Source organism: Heterocephalus glaber, unplaced genomic scaffold, assembly GCF_053883595.1.
Source record: "Heterocephalus glaber isolate CG9 unplaced genomic scaffold, H.glaber_assembly_v1.0 deba00001442, whole genome shotgun sequence".
NCBI classification, from domain to species: domain Eukaryota; kingdom Metazoa; phylum Chordata; class Mammalia; order Rodentia; family Bathyergidae; genus Heterocephalus; species Heterocephalus glaber.
Genome location: NW_028258296.1, coordinates 41969481 through 41996458, shown reverse-complemented (window position 1 = coordinate 41996458; position 26978 = coordinate 41969481). Strand labels below are relative to the sequence as shown.

Here is a 26978-nt window from a genome sequence, read left to right as displayed (position 1 = left end):
TGACTGACTTTGTTAAAATAATAATTATTTTTCTTCCAGAGAACTTTGGCTTTTGAAAATAATTTCTTTTGGAAAATTTCAAAATGCTCATGATAAAAGAGTACATAATAAACTCCATACATGCATAATTAGGCTCTAACAGTTATCAGTATCATATTGATCTTTCTTCTCTCACTTCTTTTATTTCTGTTGAGGTATTTTATAGAAAATCTCATTTATAATGTCATTTCACCTACAAATACTCCTTATATACCTCTGATAACAACATTGCTTCAAATATTTCCATTGGCATTTTCATAACAAAATAATTTCTTAATATTTTTGTATAGTTTATATTTGAATTCCCTTTATGCCTTAAATGTGAGTTCAATAAAAGTCTTTTAAAATCTGATTCCACAAGGTCCTATTATTATATTCAGTTGCTATGCTTCTAAAGACTCTTATTCTATAACAATTTCCTCTCATCGCTCTCACATTTCATATGTCATAGGATTGTTGGAGAAGTTGCATCATTATTTTTCTATAGAATTTTTATATTCTAGATTTGGCTGATTTCCTCCTCATGGTGTTGTGTAGCTTACTATTTAATTCCTTAAACTTCCTGCAAAATTACAGGCTTAAATTCAGTTTCAATATTTTAGGCAACAACATTTCATGGGTCATATTATGTGTACTTTCTGGTGCAGTCATCCTATGTTGAGACACACAGCAACTGGCTTTCCCACTGTTAGTGATTAGTTCATTTAGTGGGTTCAGAGTATGTAGCCTGATTCCTTCATTACAAAGTTCCCCATTAACTGCTCCTCTCTTGGTTTTAGCAATTATAGATGATGATTGCAAAGACTCCATGTGGGTTGCAAAATGGTGCTTGTATAATTCTCTTATTTCTACTATTCTATTTCTGGGAATTCTATAAATAAGAACTTATCCTCACCACCTGTTGCTTACCCTGAAATTCTTCTTGTAAATGAGAGGCAATTTATCAATTTGAGAAAAATAAAGCAGTGCCTTATTAAATTTCAATAATGATCGATGTCCGTGTGTGTACATTAAAATTTTTATAAGATTTATGAATTTTATGTATTTGACTTCTTTTAATCCACACAATAGCTTCTTTTAAAAACTGATGTATGATTGACTTAAAAATAGCTGTACATATTTGATGTATACATTTAATGCATTTGAAGGTAAAATACACCTGAGAAACTAATCAACATATGTAATACACTAATCTTAATCATTACCTCTTGAAATTTCCTCACTCCTTTTATTTATTTATAACTAAATAATAACTAAATAAATTAATTCCTTTTGGTAAGAGAGTTTAGCATATGATCTCTCTTAACAAATTTTTATGTATACAATACCATACTGTAAACTATATATACCATTGAAAAGTAAACCTCTAGGAATTATTCATCTTGCCTAAGCAGAATTATACACCTATTGATCAACACTCCCCAGTTTCTCCTCCTCTCTGATCCTGGTAATCATTTTTCAGTGTTCTGATTTTATGATTTTGACTAGCTTCTGTGCAACTGCTTCTTAGCTGGCCTTTTTGTTTCCATTGCTAACACTTTCAGATTTATTATTCACTTTCAATTGATCTTAAGGGAAAAATGTAAATCGTATTACTATAGTCTGACATTGAAAGTTTTTATGATTTCCTTTTGCTCTAAAACTAAAAAGAAAGGTTCTCACCATTTGCGTAAAAGCCCTATGCAGTTTGGCTATCTTTCAAAGCCTATTGCCATCCACTACTCTCTATGTTGAATTTCAATCAGGTCCTGGAAAATGTCAGTTTCTATGAATGTATACTGATGCTACGGTACTATGATATGTCAGGTATGGTTTAAATATGTCCCCCCAAATTTCATGTGTTAGAATATTGGAAGCTTGGTTTCCAGATATTGAAGTGGTGGAATTGTTAGGAGGTAGGCCCTAAGGGAAGGGGGTTAGATCATTGAAGCATCTTTCTTAGAAGGGATTAATGCTGGTTCCCTAAAGTAGATTAGTTTCCATGGGACCTGGTTGTTTTAAGAAAGCAAAATTGATCACCATGTGATTTCTCAATTTGTTGGATTTGCTTCCATCATGACACCATCTGACATTGTAACGCAGCTAGGAGGCCCTTATTAGAGCCTAGCAGAAGTGGCACCATGTTCCTTGACCTCCAGAGCTATGAGCTCAATGAACTTATTTTCCTTACAAATTATCCAACTTCATGTATTTTCTTATAACAATATAAAAAGCATTAATACAGTTGGTAAAATGCTTCATTGATTCTCTGAAATTTCCTTTCAATAGCTTGGAATCAGAACATAGAACTTATGGAAAGATGGATAGAATTGAAAGAGTTCATTACTAGAGATCACTGTATATTTTTCTAGATCTCTAGCCTTTGGAAAATATTTCTATGTAGGCATCACTTTCCTCATCTGTAAACTGAAGTTAATGACATTACCGCTATCACCAAATTATTATAAAGATTAAAAGGTTTGTGCTATAAAGCATATGCAGCAATTCCTGGCACACAGAAAATAATCAACAAATAGTAGCTATTAGTATTCATTGTTTCATGCTATGATCCTTTATTTATAGAACACCTTGCTAAAACAGATATGCTTTGTGAAGAAGAAAGCATAATTTGTTTCCTCCTAAAGTTTAAATTCCATGTAAGAAATATTTAAAATGGCATTACTTAAAATGACACAAATTAAATAAGCAGGGTACTTGGATAAAACATAGTCATGAAAGGAGTTGTACACTTGAGTGGATTAAACTATATCTCTGCAGAAATGACATTAAAACTTAGGCCTAAAGAAGGACGAAGCAGCATTCATGGTGGGAGTGTTCTAAGTAAAGAACATATGTGGAAGACTTAAGGAGTTTAAAGAACTTGGAATATTTTAGGCACTTCCAGATGGCAGTTTGTCTTTAGTGTCCTATGGATGGCATAACAGTAGGTGAAGTCTGGAGGAGGGGGACTAAGGATGAGGCCAGAGAAGGTATGATATCATAGATCACTACATGACATTTAAATTTTACTTTAGGTTCATTGGGAAGATAATAATCTAGGAAGCTACTGTGATTGGCTTGGCCAAAGGTTATAGCAACACAGACTAAGCACTAAATGAGTGAAGGAGCATAAATGATTTTGAAATACACTTTTGGCAGTAAAACAGTATTCGCAATGGCTCTAATGTAAAGGAAGAAGTACTGTGTGAAGTTAAACTGACATCTAGTTTTCCCCCACCCCCAGGTCTCTCATTTATTTTTTGTTTTTATGAATATCTGTTAGTGCTACATAATGATTACATTCATTATGAGGAGTAGGTACATGTGCATAACACATCTGAATTCTTTTTCGACCCCTTCTCACTCCCTCCAAGGACATCTAGTTTTCTGAATTGAACAAAAAGGTGACCTTTATTGAATAGAAAAGCTTCCTGCTTGAAAAATCAGCCTCAAGGGAGTATGAGACAACAGACACTGTAGAAGGAGAAAGAAACTTCGTATTTACTTGTTCATTGTAATAACTTGTGAGAGAAAGTGTTTCCAAAACAAGAAATTAGTTTTCTAAAAATTCAGAAATATAGAAAAATATTTCAGCAAGTATTAAACCAGTTTTATATTTGAAATATTACATCTCACACCCTAGCCATGCTGCTACAGTGACTGAAGCAGTGCCAGGAAATGTTATTACAACAGCATATTCGTTCTTCTAAAAGTTAAGGGTCTGTCGGTATTTCCATTATAAACTCCAATTTTCAGGGGTTTATAACTTGGCTATTTTAAAATCCCATCAGGCTGAAACTTGCAAGTAATAAAACATTTTAAAAAATAGATTTAATGTATTTTAAAATACTGCCTAATTTTTCTGAGATAAAGCAACTTTGGGGTAATAATTATAAGGCAAATGTTTAATTAAAAACCCTGTACTATAAAGTTTCTAAAAATAATAATGTTTTATAATAATGTCACATTTCATATGTACAGATTTAGTGCAATAAACAAATATTATCCTGAAGCAACTCTTAATATATTATGCTAAAAGGTGACATTTGCATTGCAACTCTGGATGAATTTCTTCCCAATAAAACTCACTGTATTGGTTAAGAATTTTCTGAAGAACATTAACATGTTTAATTTTGTTTTATAGATATTTTATTGTTTTGCCAGGAGAACTCAGTCTCAAAGTTATTATTCAATTAAAAATATAACACCTTCATCTTTGGATACAGTAATATGATTTCCCCTTTATAATTTAGTAATATATGGATCCCATGCTCACCTAATGCCTTTAGTAAAATTAATTAAGCCAGTATAATTCCCTGGATCTAGACATCTCCCAACGGTCCATGTAGTAAAGAATTGCACCCCAGTGTGGTGCTTTGGGGAGGTGTTGAGATCTTTATTAGTGGAGCCTAAAGCAAGATCTTTAAGTCACTGAAGGTGTGTTTGGTAAGGGCATAGTGGGACTCCAGCCTCTTTCTCTTTTTTGTTTTCTGGCTATGAGGAAGGAATTCTGCTTGGCTACATGCTTAGGTCATGATGTGCCACCTCATGATGTGTCACCTCATTTAAAGCAATCATGGCCCTCATCTGTGAGCCAAAATCAACTTTTTCTTTTTATAAATTGACTATCTCAGGTATTTGGTATAGTGACAGAAAGCTGATTAACTCAGTAAGAAAATCTGAATAAGGTTTAAAAACACTCTCTTCTTCCCTAGTGAGGAACATGAGAAACACAAAATTTTATAGAATATAATCAAATATTCTATGCTAGGCAAATGGGGAATGCACAACTAAATGGAAGTACATGCAGAGAAAGCCCAAAAGATTAGAGCTGGTAAAGCAGAATGCAAGACTGTGAAGATATTACTTTCAACAAAAAAATGAAGAAATAATAACCATGAGAGGTAGTAGGTAAGCAGAATCTTAAATGGTTGGACATGGGAAGGTAAAGAGAGCAGAGAGGCATTGTAGACAGGCAAGTGTTAGCAGCACCAGCCAAGAAAAGAAGCTAGGGAATTGCATGATTTTATTGGAATGACAATATCATTATATTTTTTAAAAATTACATCACATTCACCCAATCATTTTCTAGGTCTGTCTCAAACATTTCTAAAAATGTGTTTGGGTATGTGTGTTTATGTGCTTGTCAGACTTAATAGGGTAAATTAGTTGAATACACAATGGTCTTTACTCAATTGGTTCATTGTTAAACAAATTTAGTCCTAGGAAAAATTTTTCTATTGTGGATATTTACTCATAGGCTTTTCTTTGTAGTGATGAAATATTTCACCGTAAGGTTAAAAAATGAAACAAAACATCTGACAACATAAAAATGTAAATTAAAAAATTTTTTAAATAGCCTTAGAAATGTAAGCTCATGACTTAGTGTATATAAAATATTTGTTCCCTTTTACTTAGAGAATTTATTCTTGTTACAAACTCACTGAATGAAACCTCAACATATTTCTATACCCAGAAAGTACACCCATAGAATTCATTTGTCTAGAGGCATTTACATGTGAAATATATTCAGGGATATTTCAATATGTAGCTTCTGATGATTAATATTGCATATTATTTTGATTAATTATCTAGCATATTTATTTTTCCAGGGCTATTTCAAAGTTATAAAAAATTTTAAATTTATCTTGAGGTTAATGTAATAGCTTTGTAAATTTTCAAATAAATAAATATTTATTAATATCAATAAAAATGGAATAATAAACACAAATATTTATTAAAGAAAAATCAATCCTTCAAGACAGGAGCAAATCTCAGACGGTTATCTGGAAATAATTGTTATTCATCATTAAAACAATTGTGTCAGCTGGGCTTAGGCAGGAAAAGACCTACTCTTTGAAAGTATTCAAAAAATACTTTTTGTTGAATCACAAGTGTTAGTGATGATAAATTATATTTAAACTGCTAGCTGTATTTTTAGAATTTTTTTCTCAGACATTCTGCCTTTTCTCCTTTATCTATTGTCTGTACATCTTTTGCTTCCAAACTCCAAACCTCTGTGAGAATGTTTCTTATTTGTTCTGTACCAGCCACTGTTATTTGGATCCTCTTCAATATTTACCCACTCCTTTCGCACTCTTTTCCTGAGTTAGGAATTTTAAATGTTCTTTTTTACCTTGAAAATCTCTTTATTGATGTTTTCCACCCAATTTGTATGGGTACCTTTCTCTTTTTTTCTCATGTTACCTAATAATATATTTTATGTTTCTAAAATGCTGAGATATTTTATGAGAAGTATTGATCCAACTTATGGTAAAAGTATTCACTAGTATTCATTATATGGATTTTGTAGTTTTACACTGAAAGCAAAAAACTTTATCTCAAATCATTTTTTTTAAAAAGCCACACTTCATAAGGATTTAATGTCTGAGTTTAAACTTTAAATAATGAAAATGGAAGATAATTTGGAAGTATTTCTGTAACACTGGATTAGGAAAAAGCCTTAATCAGGAAAGAAACTCAGGAAAAGTAACAAGAACAATAGCTTTGGATTAACAAAACTAGAAAAGGTTTAAATTGCCAAAAACTAATAAAGTAAAAATAGTAAAAGCAAATGAAACATTAGAGCACATATAATAGAGGTTATGGTTTGTATCAAGATGTTCCCCAAGAGGTTCATGCACTTGCAGGCGGGACTTCTAGAAGAGGAGAGGACTGTGGGATGCTACAGCTAACTTGCTGTTAGGAGGTGGGGCCTGGTTGGAAGAGGTGGGTCACTTGGCCTGTAACCTGGAAGGGGTATCTCCCCCCTCATCTCCTCCCTTCTCAGTTTCTGAGCAACTTCCCTGCATCATGCTTCCCTTTCACCGTGCTTCCTGCCTTGAGCCAGCCAATTATGGACTAAAAATGTGAATCAAAATAAATCTCTCCTCCTTTAAATTGTGGGTGTTGGGTATTTTGTCCCAATGATGAGAAAGTAATCAAGCCAATAGACTACTCCTAATAGGCATAAAATCCAATAGGAAAATGAATAAAGCAAGCAATAAATTCACAGAAAAAGAAATGCCAAGAGCCAGTGAATGTAAAGAAGGATTTCCATCCACTAGCAGTTAAGGTAATTAAAATTAAAAGAAACTAGAAATTTTTACCGTAAGATTTACAAAAATATTATCAATAAAACCCAGGTGAATAATGGTAACAAGAAACAGGTGCTCTCACTTCATTAATCAGAATATGAATTATGTGAGCATTTCAGGGAGCAATCTTCAGGATTTACCAAAAATTGATGATAAACAAATAGGAATGTCTAGATTAAAAGATATGAAAATACCAATAGACAAGACAGTGTTTAACATTCATTAGTTTATAAATTTCTTGATTGCAAAAGAAAAAAGTGACCCTGTTCTCTATAAAATATAGAGTTTATTTGAAAATAAAAGTCAGTACAGAAGTAAAGAAATGAACAAAATAATTTCAGGAGGTAACAGGTGCTATTTGTGCTGTGTTAAATTTAGAGTTGCGAAAGACAACATCTTGTAACTTTTATAAAATTCACAAACAAAACAAATATGTTGTTTAAAAATATCTATATATAGATATGGTAAAATACACATATAGATAAAGATATATGTGGCAAATTTTATATTATATAATTTTATATACAAAATTATATTTGTTAGGTTTGAGGTACCTATTATATCCAAGTGGAGATGACAATTAAGCAATTGTATATGTGAATCTAAAACAAAGTGGAGAAGTCAGGATAAAAAAATTGAGGAATCATCAGCATGTGAATGGTACACCATATAAATTTATGGAACTGATTAATATAGAAAAAGAGAAACACAAGAAAGGCAAGTATAATTTGCAGCAGCAAAGAATTGCAAACAGTTGTCTATCAAACAATTATCTAGAAAATTGGTTGGACATACATACCTACCATAAATTTCTGTATTGCTTTCAGTAAGAATAATTTATATGTAGATGTGTTGACTTCTTGTGATATTTAGTATATATCTATCTATCTATCTATCTATATCTATCTATCTATATATCTCTTGACCTGAGAAAGTAATTTTCACAGTAACATGGATATGTTCACATATTTGTAAAAAATGTACATAAATATTTGTACATGTTTAAGTAGTGAAAAGATTTACTCTGAACTATGGAGAATAGGGAAAATTTTAAACTTTTTCTTTCTAAGCATTTGTTTTTTGGTTTTTTTTTTGGTACCAGGGATTGAAGTCAGGACCTTGCACTTGCTAGGCAGGCGGCGACACCACTGAGCTAAATCTCCAGCCCTTTCTAATCATTTTGTTATATTTTTATCTTAATTTTAAAGCATTTAAAACAGAGGAGCATAAAGCAAATGTGCCTGCTAACTATTTTAGAATGTAAAAGAATCTTAGAAAGCATATCTATGACAGAAGCCACATTCTCTGTTTATATTCCTTTGTATCTTCTGGGTTTTCTTTTTCCCCCAGTGCTTTCACTGTCAGCCCTGTATTGTCAGCCCTTTGCTGGGGACTGTCCCTATGTGGGGCCTGCCATGCATGCCCTCATAGAAAGCTAGAAAATGTCCAGGAATTTGTATCTTCCTGGAGGCAGTCATTAACCAAGAGTTGATAGATGAAAAGGTAGGAATTTTCCAGATCCTGTTCTCCTTACTTGGGAATTCTGAGACGCTTCTCAGGGTCTTGTGTGTGAATCCGCATGTCTTAGGAATTTGCTTGAGGTCACACATTAGCCTCATTTCCTTTCCTTCTTGATCTCACTTCCAGTTACCTGTGTGCCATTTTGGGGAAATACTTCCTTAATAAACACTTGTATATATGTCCATTTTTCCAAGCCTCATCCTGGGGATGCTGACATAAGACAAAGACTTAACTCAACTTGAAGTGTCTATAGATGTCACTGCAACCCTGAGAGCACAGAGCTCATGGATATAGAAGGTCAGGTGCTCAGATTTTCAGGAATGGGTCCTGGACTCTATCACTTACCTTGTAGTCATGGGTAATTCATCAAACTCCTTCATGCCTTTGCTTTCCCATCTATAAGATAGGATGATTATTGGACTACTTCATGGAGCTATTCTGGGGAGTAAATAAAATAATGTACTTAAAGTGCATCAGACACACCTTAGTCACTGAACAATGATTTCAAAATTAACAAAGATGCTTTATATGAGAATTGACTGCTTAACTCTATGTAGGCTGTGGCGTGTCTGACAAAGGAAACATTTCCTTTAAATAGAAGTGTAGAAATTTGGAATCTTCCACTCTTTATAGAGTATTATTTTATTGCATGTAATCATGTGAAGTAAACAAAGACAATACATCACTGATTTTAATGGAGCTTTGATTAATATACCATTATTGCCTAAAAACATTCTACATACTGAGTAGTTGTGGGCACATTAGAATACTGTTTGGTCTAAAGCTTCAGAATGTGCTATTTTCACAGTGTATCCCCATGAATACATAATAATCTGGTATAAAATGGGTTAGCTATAATGGATGAAACAATGAAAAATTATATATCCTAGTAACAACCACTGAACACTATATCATTTTAATGTCTTAACATTACTATTTGTGGAGATAGTGAATGACCACATCCTTTCTCAATCTCGATTAAAGTAACTCACTCACCCATTCTCTTATCTGTATAAAGACTTATTCTGAAATTTAACCATATTTTTTGGACCCAATAGAAAATTTATATGTGAACATACACTACAATAGTGCCTGGGCTCCATCCATAAAATTTCCTTGAAGTTTCAATCAAAGCCTGCTGATATTTAATTCTATTTATTATAAACAGCACATTTCCTGGTGGTTTCTAATTTCATTACGCATTAAAATCCCTTTGTTGTAATTGCTCTCATTCTCTTCTTGTTTTCCTCTAATTATTCTGATTAGTGAAAACTTTCAATTATTCAGGGACTGTATATTTAATCTTTGGATTTTCCAAATCCTCTCTTTTCAATTCTATCTTTTACTGTGCACTCATAACCATTTAAATGTTTCCTAGTTTTGTAATTTTTCCAGATGATAAATGACAGAATAAAGTTTATAGTTAAAAAGTTTGCTATTTCTGTATTTTTTTCAAAAATATGATCTCACTGAATGCATAAAATAAAAATTTTAACTATTTGTGCATCTTAATCTTATTTCACCATTATATACAGCTTAAAGTCAAAACTTCGCATACTATATTTCTTTCTTATAGTAATTTCATGTCACACATATAATTATGTTACTAGTGAGAAATATTTGTAATATAATTTTAAGAATGAAGCTGCAAGTTACTTTTAGAACCTAAGGGTCATACCATGCCACACTACCTATTACTAAGCTTTACATAGCTTGAAATGGAAGCTGAAAGATCATGCTCACAAACTTGAGAGGACTGAAGAATACATGCACAAGTCCTCAAATAAATTTTGAAACCAAGCTGAAAACAGAGGCTAAAGACTGTCAAATACTATACCAAAATAAGCAGTGATTTATCACAGATGAAAATACTTAGGCATTTGATAGCCCAGTAATTTAAGAAAACAAACAAACAAAACAAAAAACCCTGCCCAAGGAAATTATGGCACAGACAAAATGTACCCAGGGATCCCAATCTTCATTTATTGCTTCTCTAGCTGACTTCTGGCCTTCTTAGCCTCAAGATGCTTTGATGCTGTTCTGTGTGAAAAACAGCCCTTGTCCCCACCCCCACCTCATCCAATCATCTTCTTATCTCCAGTAACTATCAACTATTTTCCTTCCACTCCACTCAGGTCAGAATTTGTATTTTTCCCTTCCTATTCACTTTCCTACTGACCAAAATTATTTTCTTTCCCTGAAAAGAAAATCTGGACATTGAAAAAAAAAATCTATAAACTCCTTGGAGTTTTTAAATTGTTTTTTTAACACAGTATTTTAATTTCTGGAAACTCAGCAAAGGACAAAATGTGCTGCTATGATGCCTATTTCTGAAAAATAAATCAACTCAAATTCATTTGATAAGTAGAAAATCAGTGTCTGCATATAGAACGGAAGTTGGTTGATTCATATAGATCATTTCCATCAATATCTGGCATTTAACAAAAATAATATCAATGCAGATGAATGCAGCAATTTGAGAAGGAATGGTCTTCTAGATTCTTCCTCTTGACTCGTTTGGCCACATTGTCTCTTAGAAATGTTTATTGTGTCTTCTATCTCTGTGCATTTTGTTTGTAAAAGTCTTATTTTCGCCCATCAAGTTATATTTACTCCGGTTTATAGGAATTTGTTCCTTAATAAGTTATTAGTTATTTATTTTTGATTTTTCTGAGACAGAGTCTCGCTCTGGCTTCTTCACACTGCCTTCAAACTTTCGGTGATCCCTGCTTCAGCCTCCAGAGTGCTGGGATTACAGGCATGCACCAACATGGCACGCATGTTCGAATTAGTAGTTAGAATTAGAATTAGTATTATATTAGAATTAGAATTAGTATTGTTTCATTAGTACTTACAAAATTATATAGGTTTTGACGGTTCATCCGCCCTGTTTCTTAGGTTATTTTTAGTGAACAATTTTGAAGAATGTGAAGGTTTTTCATGAACATGTGTATTATTACTATAAAAATGCCTGTGAAGTGTTTTTTCAAATGTGGAAATTATTTCCTGCCATCCCACCTTCTTCTTCCTTTTCTTAATCTTGTAGGGAGAAGCCTGAAAACAGAGGAGGAGGGATTTTTTTTTTCCCTCTGTGTTCTCTGCATATTGTTTAAAGCTATAGAGGGTCGGGGATTTAGCTTAGTTGTTCTGCTGCCTGCCCCACAAGCGCAAGGACCGGAGTTCGATCCCCAGTACCAAAACAAAACAAAACAAACAAAACAAAACATGAAGTTTCATAAAGCTATGGAATCAAGTGAGATCTCTGTCAGTCTTCTCCTGCAGGTATTATTACCAATAATAATAAATTTAACTATGAAAGCTTCCAAAGGGGCACAATTCCAGTATTACTCATCATATCTTAGTTTATTAAAAGCCTGTGTTTAGGCAGGTACAAGATTTTTTGTTTCAAATATCTTTTTCAACAAGTATGTGTCCTACTTTGAAAAACTGTCTAGTTATACCACATCCTTCTTTATTTCCACTTTAAGCTTTTACCATGTTCTTGGAAAAGGTTCAGAAACCTACAACTCTTCACGCTATTGTTTTTAAGATTAAATCAAGGTCTCTTCTAGACTTAGGAGAAGCTGCAAAACATTGCATTTTCCTCAAGATTGTCTCTATGTCTCATTTTTCACATATTCAAAAATCTTCTGTCTATAAAATGTAAATTTCCCTTAAGTTCTGTAAAAGGATGAGATCAAATCAGACATACATCCAAAGAAAAAACCTAGGACAAACAGATTTTATAGAGAATAAGTGGGACATCTCTGAGCCCTTTGGCCCCTTTTCTAACCTCCTCACTGTCAAACATTCTGTAGGTATTCCAGGAAGTAGAAAAATATTTTAATGCCAGAAGGAATTAGAAAAGAACAAGGTTACACAGATTCTAACAAAACATGGTATTTATTACAAGAGAGAAAGGACAAATAAGGAAAAACAATTGGAGCATGGAAACAGCCAGACAGAAAGCTTTCAAAAAACCCAAATGAGGCATTAAAGTTGGCTTAGCTTTCTAAAGGCCAATGTGAGAAGGGTCATGTATCCAATGTGCTGTCTATTATCAAACAAAGCAGTTATTTAGAGGATGATGACTTATTTTTGGAGCTAATATTCATTTCTGATGACATAAGTGATAATTTTGCATTTGGGAGAAGTTTTAAAGGCATAAGGCTGTCCTCTCAACCGTGCTTCAATAGATTTAACTGGAATGAGGCTCATTTCAGGCTCAAGAATGTATGTAAATTGTTGAATGTAATTTTATTTCCCCTAGTGTGACCTACTTTGATGGTAGAATGTGCATTATTTATCATAGAATTTCAATGTTGTACAGTTGATTAAAGTAAGTTCATAAATGCACAAAAATATGCATATGCGGGAGGCGGGTGGTCTTTTTGTTAACAAAATGCTTCCTAAAATTCATCTCTTCTCAGTACAGGACGAGATGGTATGCAGTATGAAGATAAAAACAGGACTGGCCCTAAGTGAAATGGCAGGCAGTTGTTTGCTACAGGTATCTTTCACATTCACCTTCTTGAACTTGTGATCATTTTCAGTGTCCCTTTTAGACTCATCAGATGCCTCTCTGCTCTCAAGCACCGAGTACATATGGCCAGAATAGTAGAGTTCATCTACCTTTGCTAATGTGTTAAGAATTCAGTTTTCTAGGGACCTGAGTGCTGTATTTGATTAAGCTGTTAGGGAAATGGGCACAGGGTATATCCCCAAGGGCCTTGTCTTTGTCACTGTTGAGATCCCACATACCGTCAGCTGGGTCTTGAGGTCTAAGAGGCAGATCTGCAATGAGATTTCCTAAGGCCAGTCTTTTCCCTTTCCTTCATTCATTAAATGATAAAAAAACTTGTTATACACTCAGGAGGTATTTTTGTCTTTTTTAACTGAACAGTATAATATAATGAAAAACACAATTTGTCTTTGGGGTTAGGAAGTCAAAATCTTGTGCTCAAGATGTAACTGCCAAGAATTAGGTTTGGAACCTTTGGTGACTCAGCATTTGTGTAAACTGTTTTCTAATATGTAAAGCCAAAAGATAACTACCCGTCCTTCCCAACAGCAAGAGCATCCTACTAGTTAGCCCATTATCATTAATTTTATTTAGTAGCTTATCTTATGAAGATGTTTATCGGAAGGTAGAATCTAGTTCTATTGGTTTGTATCCTGAATGGTTATCACAATGACTATTACACTGTATACTCGAGGGCCAGGGATTTAGCTCAGTGGTTCGGCAGCCTGCCTTGTAAACAAATGCAAGGTCCCGAGTTTGATCCCTGGTACCAAAAAAAAAAGACATTGTATACTCGATTAAATGTTCATTGGTCCAATGAATTAATGAAAATATTTACAAAATTTCACAGTGCTAAATAAACAGAAGCTGTGTGAGGCAAGCAGGTAGAATTTTAGTTTTCCTCTCCTTTGGGCCCAGCAATTCCTGCCTGCAACCCTAATGGCCTCAAGCAATCGGTTCCAGTCCACAGATCAGACAGTGCCTGGATACTGATACATCTTACACTTTCATTCTTCTGGAGATATCCACACTCCAAAGATCTTGATTTTGCTTCGGATAATCTGGTGTCCAGTATATTCTTTATGTACAGCCATGCTATGAAGCAGTACCTGTAAAAAAACCAAAAATGTTGAATATTTATACTGTAATCCATTTTATATGTATCCACATGCTCCTGGTTTGCACGAATTTTATGTAATTACAACACTGATGCATTACTGAGACCTTATTATGTACTATATACCGTATGAACTCATTGTATCCTCGTATTTCTATGGAGTAGGTACCATTGTTATCTCCATTTTGCACATGAAGACTCTGAAGGGAAAAAATAACAGGTAGTAGTCTGACCAATGATACAGTTAAATGAGTCATGGGCTATGTCTTAACCAGTGTGCTATGATGCCTCAGTATGCTATGACTGCTCGTGTAGCTGTATTTTCATAACTCATTTTTATTTTGGGAAAGATTAAAAAGAATCTTGAAGCTTACTTTGTTATCCTTACTCTTTCAGTTTCCTAACTTTTAACTGGGATTTCCTTTGAGTGCTTATACAGCTAATGAGAACTGCAGGGGTTATATTTACAAAATAAGTAAAAAATTGAGTTCAGAACAACACTTTCATTTAGTTACATAGTAAAGGGTTGCTATAACAAGTTTAAATAAAACCAGAAACCTACTTAAATCACACTGAAACTCTTAAAAACAAAAGTTTGATTTAAAATAGCTATTTTTTACCTCTAGTTTAAATCTCCCTTCCTAGAATGTAGCATTAACACAAGATAACTATCTTGATATCAAAACGGTGACAATTATATTTTACTGCTTGCTAGTCAATTATCCTGTAAAACGGATTTTATACATGTGCTTCCTTTCATAATAGATTTCATTAACCACCAAAATTTTAAAAAATTATCATACTTAACTACACACCAAAACAATGTAGTTATATAAATGTTAGAATACTTAAAAACCTCAGTTTCCCAGACTTGTTTCTAATAGCATACAAGCTACTACAATACAAAAACCATACCTTAAGCATAATTTGAATTGCCCCGTTAACCTGCATCCTGTGAGGGTTTTATCACTTAAGGACTGACCGTGTGAAAAAGGTAAAAGCATTACATACACAATACACAAAATTTCTTCATCTATTAAAACAATGGAAATGCCAATGTTTTATTTGCCAGAGATAAAGAGGGAAACATCAGTGAAATAAATTTGAAAACATGACTCACACTTCGTTACAAGTGATTTTCCCAAATTCACAACTTTCACATTTGGCTGAGCTAAAAAGATTAAAAAGAGTAAAACTAAAAAGAACTTTCACTAGATAAAAGTAGGCCAAGTCATATGATTCCTCCAAATGAGAATGAGCACACTTTTCTAGGCGGGAAAGTATTTTCCTTAACTTAGTGGACTTAATCCATACTATTTGTGTTTTTCTCTTATGTTCCCTTTTGACCTTCTTACGTATGCTGTGTAACTACAAAAAATACATTTTCCTAATGGATTCATGTGTTCATCAGTTTTAGCACCCTTAGGACATAGTAAGAACAGGGCTAAACTACTTCATCTCTTCCCTTTCATTATCAGTAGTAAAATTTACTGAGAAAACAATGAGGAACAAATATTCCCAGCCTACAGGCACCTAGAAATGGAGGTAATTCAAAGACTTAGAAAATATGGTTCCAAGGGGATAGTAAGTTACACTGGAAATTTTTCGACTCTAATTGAACCCTTTTACCCTTCTCCCCAACTTCAGACCTAGATAAGGTGTAATATATCAGGTTTGTCCATGAACCCTTCTTAAACTGACATTTTTACCCATTTTTCTCGTGAAACAAGAGAAATGTAACAAGTGCTTGCTTCATACCACATGCTTTGAGGCTTAAAAGCCCTTGATAAGCATAGTATGTCCGTCCAGGGGGAAATCACTTTTTAAATAACCATTGCCAGAAGACTCTCCTCAAACGGAGACTGAAGTCACTCTCCCTCCCTAGGAACCAAAGGAAAAGAGATTTTGTCCCCTACTTGTAAATGGGGTCTCCCTTTCTCCTCCGACCTCCCAAAGTCTCTCCCACACCGGCCAGGCTGCCTTAGGAGATGGCTGGGAGAAAAGGCAATGCTCAGTCCTCCATTGCAAAGTCTTTGGTCTTTTCCTCCTGGTCCCCCACTTTGTAGCGCAGCAGTACACGCAGGCGTCGGGGGTTGTCCCGGGAGGGCAGCAGCGTGATCTCTCCTGAGATGTCCGTGTCCTGCTCCACTTGCACTGGCTCGTTCAGGTAGAGGAGCGCCTGCTTCCAGTGAGTGGCTGGGTGAAAAGGCGAAGTGGACAGCACCAGGGGTTTCTCCGATTCCCCTCCTGGAAAGGTCACCTGGAACCAGATGGCAAAACCATGCATGGGCGCCGAGCCATAGCAGCTACAACAGAAGCGCCCGCCTACCCCGGCCTCCAGCTCCTGCTCCAGGCCGGCGCAGGCCAGATCAAGCTGAGCAAAGCGCTGAGGCCGGGCCAGCACGTCTTCGCCCGACAGACCCTGCACCACGATCTCAGAGTGGCCCATGAGGCAGCGCGTGGCGAAGCTCTCCATGCAGCTCATGTCCACGCCGTAGTGCTGCTTCACCTGGCTCCAGAAGCCTAGGCGCCATTCCAGCATCTGGTCGCTGATAGGAGCTATGAAGAGCTCCGCGGAAGCCGGCAGGAGGAGGCCGCCCTCCTTTAGCCATTTAGTCCGGGCGTGGAGCACAGAGCTCAGCATGGACTCGTGCAGCAGTCCGTAGCCCATCCACTCGCTCACGATGGCATCGACCCGCTCTGGCAACTCCACCGTCTCTACCGGGCCGGGCAGGACGTGCACGCGGTCCTCCAGCCCGTTCAGCCGCACCACCTCGCGGGCCTGTTGCCAGATGGCGCTGGCCTCCACCGCGTACACGCGCCGGGCCCCGGCCTGGGCACAGAAGATGCTCAGGATGCCGGTGCCCGCGCCCACGTCCAGCACCGTCTTGCCTCGAAGGGCTGCCCAGTTGCGCAGGATGCCCAGGCGGTAGGCGTCTGTGCGGACACGGTCCGCGATCATCTCCTCGTGGACCGACACGTCCGAGTAGCACTCGTAGTACAGCTGGTCCCGCTCGCGCTTAGTCCTCCGCGGTCGCTGCGGAGATACCTCAAACTCCCCGCCATCTTCCTCTCCAGCTCCCTCCCCTCCTTCGCTGCCGTCCCCAGACTCAAGCTTCCTTTTCTTGGCCTGCGACATCTTGGAGGTAGCGGCCGACTCCCGGCGGGCGTTGCGCGGCGTGGAGCGGTCTCCTGGCCCGGGCTGCTGGGAATTGTAGTTCAGGCGTGCGCTTCTCCCGGGTTCGGTCTGGCTGCAGTACTGCGACCCCTTCCGCCAGCAGCTCTAGTGTTCTGCGTCTTTGGAGTCCCAGAATGCCTTTCCCCACCCGCCGCACCCGGGCTCTCTGATTCGTAGGATCCCGCGTCCTTCTCCTAACCCTCTTGCTTTCACTCTTTCTCCCGGAAGGAGGCACGCCCACTTAAAGCTAGAAACACACCTTGGTCGGGTCGGCTCACCTTCCCGGTTTTACTCCGCCAATCATGGCGCCGTTCACGCACCACCACCTTCATGTGGAAATTTGGAACTTGCTATTTCTTTCAGGGGAGTTAGGGTGTAAAGAAGATGTAAATGGGACTAAGTGCAAAACTATGGTTCTGATTCTAACCTGACCACTTCATAAACTGAATGGGTTAGGTCTTGGATTTAAATTACCCGTTCTTCGACCAGCAACAAACCATCTTTACAAGAATTATGTTTGTTACGGAGATACCTCAAAGAACTAGGGCTAGAGGTCCCATTTGACCCACCTATTCCCCTGCTGGGGATCTTCCCAAAAGAATTAAAAGAATCATGTCACAGTGATAGATATGTGCACCCATGTTTATAGCGGCACAGTTTGTGATGGCTAAAGTTTGGAAACAGCCCAATTGCCCATCAACTGGAAACTGGATAAAGATGTGTTTTTTTTTTAAATAAAATGGACTACTACTCAGCCATAAAAAAGGAGAAACTAGAGACATTTATAGCTAAATGGATGCACGTCGAGGCCATACTCTTAAGTGAAATAAATAAGACACACATGTGTAAATACCAAATAGTTTCTCTGGTGTGAGAAACAAAGTGTAAATAAGGATTAAAATGATTAAAGCAAATAATTGATAATTTGAAATAGGAAAAGGTCCAAAGGGATGGGGTGGTGGGAGGGGCAGGGGAAAGGAAAGAAGGGAAAGGAAAAATTATGAGAAAAGAAAAAAATAGAAACAAAGTCTGTGTAAATAGGGAAGGGTGGAGGGGGTGAAGGGCACACAGGTAATGGGGAAAAAAATAAGAACCAAGGTACATCATGTACAGGTACAAGCACCCAGTGATAAATGTAAACAAATTGTATACCTAGAATGTACCAACAAAAAAATTTAAGGGGATAAAAAAGAATTATGTTTCTGGTCTCTTATTCAAGAGAATAATTATTTGGCTCTGGGTCTCGCACTGTTAATTGTGTGGCTCATTCAAGAGTTAAATCATGCAGTTAAAAAGCAACAGTGATGTGATACAAATCCACTGCCAGTGTATTTTGGCAACCCATTATGTTTTTCTGCCCCCAAAGTAACAAAATGCTTCACACTTTTTTAAAAAACAAAATCTTTCCCACTGCACATCACTTTTTTTCCTGGGTGTTTCCTTGTGTGGGCAAGATTGCTATCTACTTCCTCTATTTTTTTTTCAGTCAACCATCAGCTGTTACTCTCTTCTTTGCTGTACATAATGGAAATAAAAAATATTTTTAAAATGTGCCATGTCAGTTATGAGCGTATCATTAATAAGTGAGATGAGAATAATTTTCTTAGCTTAAAATAATCACACAAGAGAAAATGAAATTTTACTCTCCCCTGGTGTCAGAATATATCCATTTAACCAGTGGGCATACTGTATTCTTTGTGTGGGGGAAGAATTCTCCATTCCATTCTATTAATCTTTCATTAACAGATTAGGTTTATTGATGTGACATCCTCCGTTTTACTTGTAACATCAGACTGTGGATCCTGGCTATTCATTAGAATCCTCTAAGGAGCTTTTAAAAAATGCCTATGCCTGGGTCCCCCTCAGACCAATTAAATCACAATCCCTGTGGTGAAACCTAGGCTTGTAGTTCTTAAAAGTGCCTAAGGGAATTCTAGTGTACCTCCAGGTAAGAGCTGCTGTTTCTCACTGAAATGATCTTAGTTAGATCTTGCTTTCTTATTTTCAGTGGGTGCATTATATTTTTTTCATTAGCCTGGTCCCAACTATTTAAAACCAAATATCCTTAAAACAGTTCCTCTTTCTTTATTCCTTGGTTTAATACCTTATTTAAAGAAATTACAGGCCCAGAGTAGAAGGTAGGATTTGAGTTGTTGGGAGCCATTCTGAATGGTCTCATGATGTTGTGATGCTCTAGGGCAAGATTACATCAGCATAAAAATCCTTCTGAACTCAGGATTATAGTCACCCTCTGAGACATCTGATACTCCCTCAGATTAGAAAATCCTCTTGGATTTAGGATTATTGCTACCCTATGAGTCATTTGATACTCCCTATGAAGCAACCCAATATACAGTGGCAAGGTCAGATGTCTTGGTCTTCTGCCCACATGAAGTACTGACCTCCTGGCCTCCCATATACTTTGAAATTACACAAGTCCCTATTGTCTTTTTTTTTGTTTTTTTTGGTACCAGGGATCGAACTTGGGTCCTTGCGCTTGCGCCCTATTGTCTTTTTTCTTTAGCCCTCACCTTCTTGGCTGTCCCCCCTTTTAGTCAGTGGGATGATATTGAGTTGTAAATGTGACAACGCTAACATTACTTTTAGGCTGTTAGTGTATACTTCTCCCATTCTTTCCTAGAAATATCATTTTCCTCTTTAAATGTATTCACTTGTTCACCCAATTTTCAACTTAGTTCCTTGTGGTCTCTTTTGTAAAAATTTTGTTTTGTTCCTTCTAGCTCCAAAATATATTTTGAGTTCGTCATCTACTTTATTCCACCTCCATTGTCGACACCCTACTCAAATCCGTCCTTTATTCCCTAGAAATCAGTCTCCCAAGGGATCTCATAGCTTCTATTCACTTCCTATCCAATCCATTGTCCACATATAGTCCATAGAAGCATGAGCATTTAACAGCCCACATTTTGCTGGACAGGGTGGTTCACACCTGTAATCCCAGCACTGAGGAGGCTGAGGCAGGAGAATTGCTACAAGTTCAAAGCCAGCCTGGAATACATAGTAAAATCCTATCTCAAATACCTAAGTAAATAATAAAAACTCAAATTTGATCATATCATTCACTACTAACTTCCCATTCCAGCAACTTCTCATCTTATCTACTAATAGTGTTCCTCACTCCTCAAGTGGTTAAGCCATACTGGCCTCCTAATAGCACACTTTTTTCTTGTATCACATCTTTACTTAATGCACATCCTCTGCCTGGACAATAGTTTTTCCCCTTAGCATTTCACTTTCATGCCTCCTTCTCATTCTTTGGTTCTCAACTTTAATGTTACCTCTTGAGAATGACCTTCCCTGACTAGTTGGAATGATATTTTCCAATCCAAGATACCTTTTTTTTCCCTTCATAACTTAATGCATCTTATTATCTGTACATATTTAATTTGTTTTCTATGCAATACAAACTCCAGGAGGCTCAGATTGGTGTTTCTCCACTATTATAATTAGCACTAGATCTTTGTACCTAGAAAGTCCTCAGTTCATTTGTTTGTTTTTTGGTCTTGTTTTTTATGATACTGATTACTGAAAACAAGGGTATGCATATCATGCAAGGGCTCTACCACTGAGCTACACCCCCAGCCCTTTGTAAAAATTTGACAGTTTTTATCCAGTATCTTGCTTACACTTTTCAGTCTGGCCTCAAAGTTGGAATCCTCCTGCCTTAGCCTCCCAAGTAGCAAGGAGAGGTGTGTGCCATCATGCTGGCTTCAGTAAACAGTCTTAAAGACTATTGTGGAGGCACACATTTTATATAGGGGAAGAATTAGAGTTATCCAGAGTTAAGTACAACAATGAAAACCATGTGTGTGTTGTAAACTCTAAAATAAATTTATAGATTGAATTTACAATGCTCCCAGAAATGGGAAGAGTTTCGTTTTCAAAAGCTCTTCAATCTAGAATAATAGTAAGGTCCAAACATACTCAGAACAGAAAAGGAAGGGCCTGGCACTTGCCCTTTCAGCACTTTGGACTGATGCAAAGACAAAGTTCAGTACCCATCTGTTCTACCACTCTGAGTCATTTTAAATCAGAATAGGCTGTAGATCACAATCCCTAAGCATTTCAGCTGCAAAACTACTTGAGTGGTAGAAGAGTTGCTGCTGTGCTGACAGTCTTTTGTGTTTCCACTTCAGTGGTTTCCTTGCCACATCTAAACAATGGCTCAAACCCTATGTGTTTCCAAGAAATGCATCTTGAAATCAATTTAGTACACCTTGACCAATAATGAAAAGTTGAAATACCTTAGAAAATATCTGATGCATCAAATGAGTAAAGGTAGGTATTGTTTCCTGAATCTTGTCTCTTGATGGATGTGGTGGCTCACGCCTATAATCTCAGCACTCTGGAGGTTGAGGCAGGAGATTTGCCATGAGTTCAAGGCCAGCCTGGACTACAAAGAAAGACCTTTTCTCAAAAAACAAACAAACAAAAAATCTTGTCGCAGTTAAGTGTACTATATATGTGCATTTCTTGATGCAAATTATGGTTAAAAACTTTGAAATATCCATAGCTTATTATTCTCACTGTGAACTTTGACATTTCTTTCCTTTTGCTTTGGGAACCAGAACTTTCTTGTCTTCTCCCTCATCTTTTTAGACAATCCTCAAACAAAAACCTTTTTTTATTTAAAAATTTTACTTATTCTCTTTTATCAGAGCACATCTAGCTTTCCCATACCATACTACATATTGTGGATGTTGAACACCAGGACTTTGTACTTTTCACTTTTATATTGAGAACCTAGTGTATTGTGCCAGGTTGTGAACCATTTCCACATCTCAGATTGTTAATTATGGAATCACAGGATCACAGATGTGTTTTATTTGACCAGGAGAATCATAATCAATTTTCTGTATCAAAATAATCATTTGCTCAAACACTCACTTATTTAACAAATATTCTGGACTTCTATCCTAAACTAAACATTATTCTAAAAACAGTGAACATACCAATAAACAAAAAGGCAAAAATCCTTGCAATGAAAGGATACATATTTTTGTGTTGTTAGCTATTGTACTTAAACTTTCTTACTAGCAAATTATTATGTCACTTAAATCTCAATTCTTCTGTCTTATTCATATCAGATTTGCTGTTGTTATTTCTTCCAACAAATGCTTATTAAGAATTTCTCGTAATTTAAAGATCTGTTGTTTAAAAATATATTTCAAGTTGAATAAAAAGATTGAAGATGTTATCTTATGAATTTCAAGACTCCATTGTAATTCTCAAAAGTGTGTTGAGGAAGGTTAAAGGAGCAATGACATGAAAAATGTTATAAATATCTCTGATGTGAATATTCATTAAATGGTATAGTTCTTGTTGTTCTGCAGTTAATAGGAAGCTGCTAGTGTAGCAAAAGTCACTTCTGTCAAAGAAATAAAATTCTTTGTAGAAAATAAAGACAAAAGATAGTGATTTTTGTAATTAAACAAATTGGAACATTAAACATAAAAATTCTAGGTATGTTAAACTCTTGATGTACCTAATGTCTTTAAGATCCATGGTGTACTAGCCCAGCTATTAAAACCAAAACTAAAACAGATAACTAGAAATTCATAGTTCTGATAATATTTTTTGAAAATATTTTTATTGACTTATTTAATGATAGCAGGGATGCCATGAACTTAATCAATAATTAGCGATCCAGTTTATAGTTATTGAACCCTCTTAAGAATATAGAATATGACATTATAACAATTTCAAGTATAAATATTTGCTAGACCATTTTAATAATTTCTGCTACAAATCAGGCCACCATAACAGAAATAGTACAGAAAAATTCGAATGTAAATTATAAGAAGGAAACAAATGATGCATCAGTGCTTCTACTGAAATAAGCACTTGCTCTTTTGCCCAGGCATGATAAGAGGGAGCTTAATGAAAATCAGGTATTAAGCCTAATGAGCACGTGTACAAAAAGAAGACAACCATTTGCTTTTATCAGATGCTGTTTTTGTTGTTGAGGGTATTTAAAGAGCACAGAAGTAACTGTCCTCCTGGGTATCGAGTGGTTCTCAAATTGTGGTCTCTAGACTGTCAGCAACAGTATAATTTCACGAGTTGTAAGAATTCCAAAATTGTGGATCCTGCCCTAGATCTCATGAGTTAGAATCTCTGAAGATGGGGGTCTTCGGTCTTTAGTTTTACAGACTCTTCAGGTAAGTCTGATGCACACTGACATTTGAGAGCTACTTTCTATTCCCAGACAAGTTCAAAAGTGCCAGGACCAGTACAAGGGCATGTACAGTATAAGGATTAGAGGGTATATTACTGTTTCTACTGCTATTTAACAAATCACTACAAATTTAGCAGCTTACAGCAGCATACATATATAATTTTCATACCATAGTGTCCTTGGGGCAGGACAAAATTTGGCAAATTAGGCAAAATTTGGGTGTGTCCTCTGCAAGGATGCTGTCAAGGTACTGACCTGGAAGTGTTCTTTTCTAGAGCTGAAGGTAATTTTCCAAGCTGCCTCAGTAACTTTCTCATCACTGAGACAGGATACTCAACAGCCATGACTTAAAAGAAGAAAGGTTTATTTTGGCTCAAAGTCTGTAGAGGTTTCAGTCCATAGTCAGCTGTCTCCATGCCAGCATGGCCTGGCAGAGGGGCATTGCTGTGGAGGAACAGCTCCTGGCATGGCAAGCATGAAGCAGAGAGGGATCAAGGGAGGAAGGAGATATTCTTCCAGGCCATGTCCACAGTGATCCACTACTATGGGTTATATCTAGATAGCCTCCCAAAGCCTCATACCTTCAGAAGTGGGGGTTTTCAGAGGTGGATGGATCTAGGGTGTGTGCTGCTGGGATCAAGGATGTGATGCTAGGATTAAGGGTGTGAGTGCTACCTGCCCTAAGGGTGGGTAGCCTGGAGCAGATATAAGGGATAGAAAGAGTATCACCGCTTGTTGCTTGTTGCTTGTTGCTTGCGGCACACTGCTTGGATGCTTTTGCTGCCTTCTGCCTGCCCTGGACTGTTTCTTCTCTGGAGCGCCCCTCTGCCATGTCACCCTGCTTCAGCCAATTATGAACTGAAACCTCTACAAACTATGAGCCAAAATAATCTTTTCCTCCTTTAACTTCAGGTGTCAGGTATTTTGTTTCAGCAACCAGAAAAGAAACTAAGGCACCTACCTCCTCCAGTTGGGCTTCACCTTCCAACATCATATTTAGCTATAAACTCATCAGTGGATTACTCCACTGATCAATATCACGTCTCCATGATCCAATCTCCTTCCAAAAGTCCTACCTATGAGGACATGAAGCTTTGAAAGTTTTTTTGTTTTTGTTTTTGTTTTTTTGGTACCGGGGATCGAACTCAGGTCCTTGTGCTCACACAGCAGGAAGCAAAACCACTGAGGTAAATCCCCAGCCCTAAGCTTTGGAGGAACATCTAGATATAAACTATAACAGCTATTGTGATTGTTGGCAAAATTCAGTTCTTTGTAATTATAAGACTGAGGTTCCCCTTTTTATTTTAATTGTCAGATGGTGCTACTTTCAGACCCTAAACTACAGGCTGCTAGCAGTTCTCTGCCATGTGGCCCTCTCCCAGGCTCTTTTACAACAAGGGAACTTCATGAAGGCCAGCTGGAGAAAGCTTTTGATCTCAGGAAGGGTCCTGGTCCATGTCAGCCTTCTCTAAACCAAGGATAATCTCCTTTCTAGTTAACCTCAAAATTGACTGCTCTGAAACCACACATTACTGGAGAAAATAGCTCAGGGTCAAGAAAACAAGGCTGTGTTCCCACTGAGGTCAATCACTTCAAAAATATCTGCCAAAAGAGCTCATGGCATATGAAAATGACTGGACCAAATAGATTAAATCCAAGTTTTCCACAAGATATAGACAACATCTGATTGGAGAATTTTAATGAAGCTAACTCCTTAGTTTGCTTCTTTTATCATTGAGTTTCTCAATCCTGTTATGCAAGAAGCATGACACCAATTAGTGGTTATTTTTCCATTTTGGATCCAGAAGTAATGGTTCCTTGGAATGAAGCCATGCTGAGTTGAGGCCAGGAGAACATCATAGATCATAGCTCCTATGTATTGAAAGCAAGGAACAAAAAGCATTTGTTGTTGTGAGTACTGAAGTATTATGATTATTTGTTACTTCTATAACAACAAAGCTGACTGATACAAATATATATGTACAGAATGAATTATCATAATAGAACCACTACCCAAGTTGAGACAAAACATTACCAGAATCTATGGTGTGTTTTATTCAAACCTATATTTTTCCTCATTCCCAAAGCTAAGTATCCTCATACCAAAAGAATTCAGTGTCCTGGTGTTTGAACTTCGTATGCATAAAATTAAAACCCAGCTTTGAGTGCAGAATCTTGGTCTACTTCCTCTTTAACTTCATTTGACCCTGGTCTTTCACAAATATCAGGTGAAGTATGTTTTCTTTCAAAACCATGAGTTTAATGATCAGCAAGGGAGCCTTAAGATAATTACTCCCTCTAGCCTGTCCACTGGGTCAGGAACTCATGTAGGCAAATTAACCAGTGACAAGAAAAAAATCATTTTTGTTCTTGAGATTTTTCAGAATAGCAAGACATCTCGTTAGTAGGTGTTAAGATTAGATCTGTCATTTGGCCGCAAGCTTCCACCTATGAGAAGCTGCCCACCAGTCTGTGGTCACTCGCCTACTACATGAAGGACTCCTAAATGTGTTTCCTAGTAAGATGGACCTTCAGGATGACAGTATAACTGTTTTGTTTTTTTTTAAATAACAGTAATGGAGGTTGAACCCCAGGCTTTTGCTCTGAGCTGCATCTTTAGCCTTTTTTATTTTGAGACAGAGTCTCACTAACTTGCCCAGGTTGGGCTTAAACTTGCAATTTTTCTGCCTCAGCCTCCCAGAGCTGGCATTACAAGCATGTGCCATTACAACAGTTTTAACATATTCTGATCTGCTCATTCATCATAATAAAGTTCTTACCGACACCTTGCCTTTGACTAATTGGCTTTCATAGTGTTCTGAGCAAATCCAGCCTTTTCACAGTAACAAATTAATTCATTCAGTATGTGTTCCCTTGTGTCTAGTTGTTGTTTTCTTACCACTATGGTTGTGACATTTGTTCATGTGATTTTATAAAGCAATCTTTATTTCCCTTTTAATGCTTTGTTTCATTTTAAATTACAAATATACCATAATTTACTTAACCACATTTCTGTTGTGTCACAGATTTTTTTAGATGGAAATAATCACTCCTGCCTGGAATTTCTTAGTATTACATGTATGACTCTCTTATCTTTTAATATTTACTACTTTGAATGAATAGTTTTATTATCATATATATTATATGACTAATGATGGCTAACTTTTGTGTTTTCTATGTGCTAAAAATTGCTTAATATTTTACACACTTTATTCATTCAACAAATATTCAGTGAATATCTAGTACTCTATAGACTCCCTATTTTCAGAGAGATTATATTTTAGGAAATAATTTTGTATTTGTTAGGATTCTCCAGAGAGACAGAA

At 36.6% G+C, this 26978-nt stretch overlaps 1 protein-coding gene across 1 annotated transcript; it reads right to left on the bottom strand.

Moving 5' to 3' along the window:
• Window positions 1–11980: 11980 nt before the first annotated feature.
• Prmt6 (protein arginine methyltransferase 6) lies at window positions 11981–17577 on the bottom strand. The gene is made up of 2 exons (XM_004853589.4): window positions 16192–17577; window positions 11981–14267 (listed from the first exon to the last, which is right to left on the bottom strand). The coding sequence occupies exon 1, from the start codon at window positions 17412–17414 to the stop codon at window positions 16287–16289; it is 1128 nt and encodes a 375-aa protein (XP_004853646.2). The 5' UTR covers window positions 17415–17577; the 3' UTR covers window positions 11981–14267; window positions 16192–16286.
• Between the last annotated feature and the right edge of the window lie 9401 nt (window positions 17578–26978).

Coding starts and splice junctions, on each gene's coding strand:
- Prmt6 (XM_004853589.4), bottom strand. CDS start 17,414: ATGTCGCAGGCCAAGAAAAGGAAGCTTGAGTCTGGGGACGGCAGCGAA.